Source organism: Juglans microcarpa x Juglans regia, chromosome 7D (genome assembly GCF_004785595.1).
Source record: "Juglans microcarpa x Juglans regia isolate MS1-56 chromosome 7D, Jm3101_v1.0, whole genome shotgun sequence".
Taxonomy (NCBI): Eukaryota; Viridiplantae; Streptophyta; class Magnoliopsida; order Fagales; family Juglandaceae; genus Juglans; species Juglans microcarpa x Juglans regia.
The window spans coordinates 2,231,252-2,232,610 of record NC_054606.1 but is presented as its reverse complement, the minus strand read 5'-3'; the positions used below and the strand labels follow the sequence as shown (position 1 = coordinate 2,232,610).

The window sequence follows — 1,359 nt, the reverse complement described above, 5'->3', positions numbered from 1 at the left end:
TTCCTTCCATATAATTTATATATAGTTTCCAAGTTTACATTTATTGCATCTCATGAAAATCTTCGCTATAAATCTTCAACGCCCTGCAAAGAAACCTTTACGAGAGCTACCTACAGATCAAAGAAAGAAACCTAAACACAAAAATTGCAAACATAACTGCAGGCCAGGCAAGATCATGAACTCGGACTTGGCTGTCCTCGAATCGGTTCGACGGTACCTTCTCGGTGATTCCGAAACTACCGGGATCAGTTTTCACTCGGCGATGAGTTTCGAAAACGCTGAGGTGGTTTGTCGGACTAGTACTAGTACTACAAGCTTTAGCAACGTTTCTCTTAATGACAGTTGGGGCACTAGTACCGCGACGTTGGCGTTGAAAGTGGACGACAATACCTATCAGGAGGCGGTGGTTTCGTCGAATCAACTTGATTTAACGTCGGCAACCACCGTCGAGTCGAAGCCTCGGGGAACGAGAAGCAAAGTGGCTGTGGCGCGTGAGTGCGCCCGCGCACCGCTTTACAGGGGGGTGAGGAGGAGGCCGTGGGGAAAGTACGCGGCGGAGATAAGGGATCCGACGAAGAGCGGTGTGAGGGTGTGGCTCGGAACGTACCAGACGGCTGAGGATGCGGCTTTGGCATATGACCGAGTTGCTTTCAAGACACGTGGTTCGAAGGCTAAGCTCAATTTTCCGCACTTGATCGGCAACGATTGGGAGCCGATCAGAGTGACCTCAAACTCCGCTCGCCGGAACCGTTGTCCGCCTCCATCGTCCGATACTCTTGGAAGCGCACGGCCACTAGCAAAATAAGACGAGCTACTAGCTAGCTAGTTGGCTTTAATTTCTCACTAGCTACCATTCCATATATATTTGACTAAAGTATATTATATATAGCCGGTGGGCTTTAATTTCAAGTAGAAAGGATATGTACATAGGGGAAAATGCATGGTAGATTATGTTATAAATTAGGATTGGTTGCAAAATAATAATCAAATGGAGGAAGGTATTAAAATTAGGATATTGTTATTTAAAGTCATTTATAGCATATACTTTTTACATGTTATAATTTGATTTATGTATATATCTTAGCTCTCTCTTGCCGCTCGTCCCCTCGTTACCGCCGCATCCCAAACTTACAATATTTATGTATTTTTTCTTTGATGTGAGAAATCTTTTATTTTTTTATGTATTCACCCCTACCTTTGATGCCTAAGTCAACTTAGGTATTCAGTCTATGATTTAATGGAGCTCAAATAAAAGTGTTTAGAGAGTTTTATGCCCCAGCGAGAGGGGCATATATACCTGGTCAGAATGATCCTCTGGCAAGTCGATCGTGGCGATATCACTCCATACTCAGGTCGTGT

At 44.2% G+C, this 1,359-nt stretch overlaps 1 protein-coding gene across 1 annotated transcript; it reads left to right on the top strand.

The window, feature by feature from the left end:
* Window positions 1–66: 66 nt before the first annotated feature.
* LOC121238502 (ethylene-responsive transcription factor 13-like) lies at window positions 67–973 on the top strand. The gene has a single exon (XM_041135400.1). It carries the CDS (start codon window positions 176–178, stop codon window positions 803–805), a length of 630 nt encoding a protein of 209 aa, XP_040991334.1. The 5' UTR covers window positions 67–175; the 3' UTR covers window positions 806–973.
* The last annotated feature ends 386 nt before the right edge of the window (window positions 974–1,359 follow it).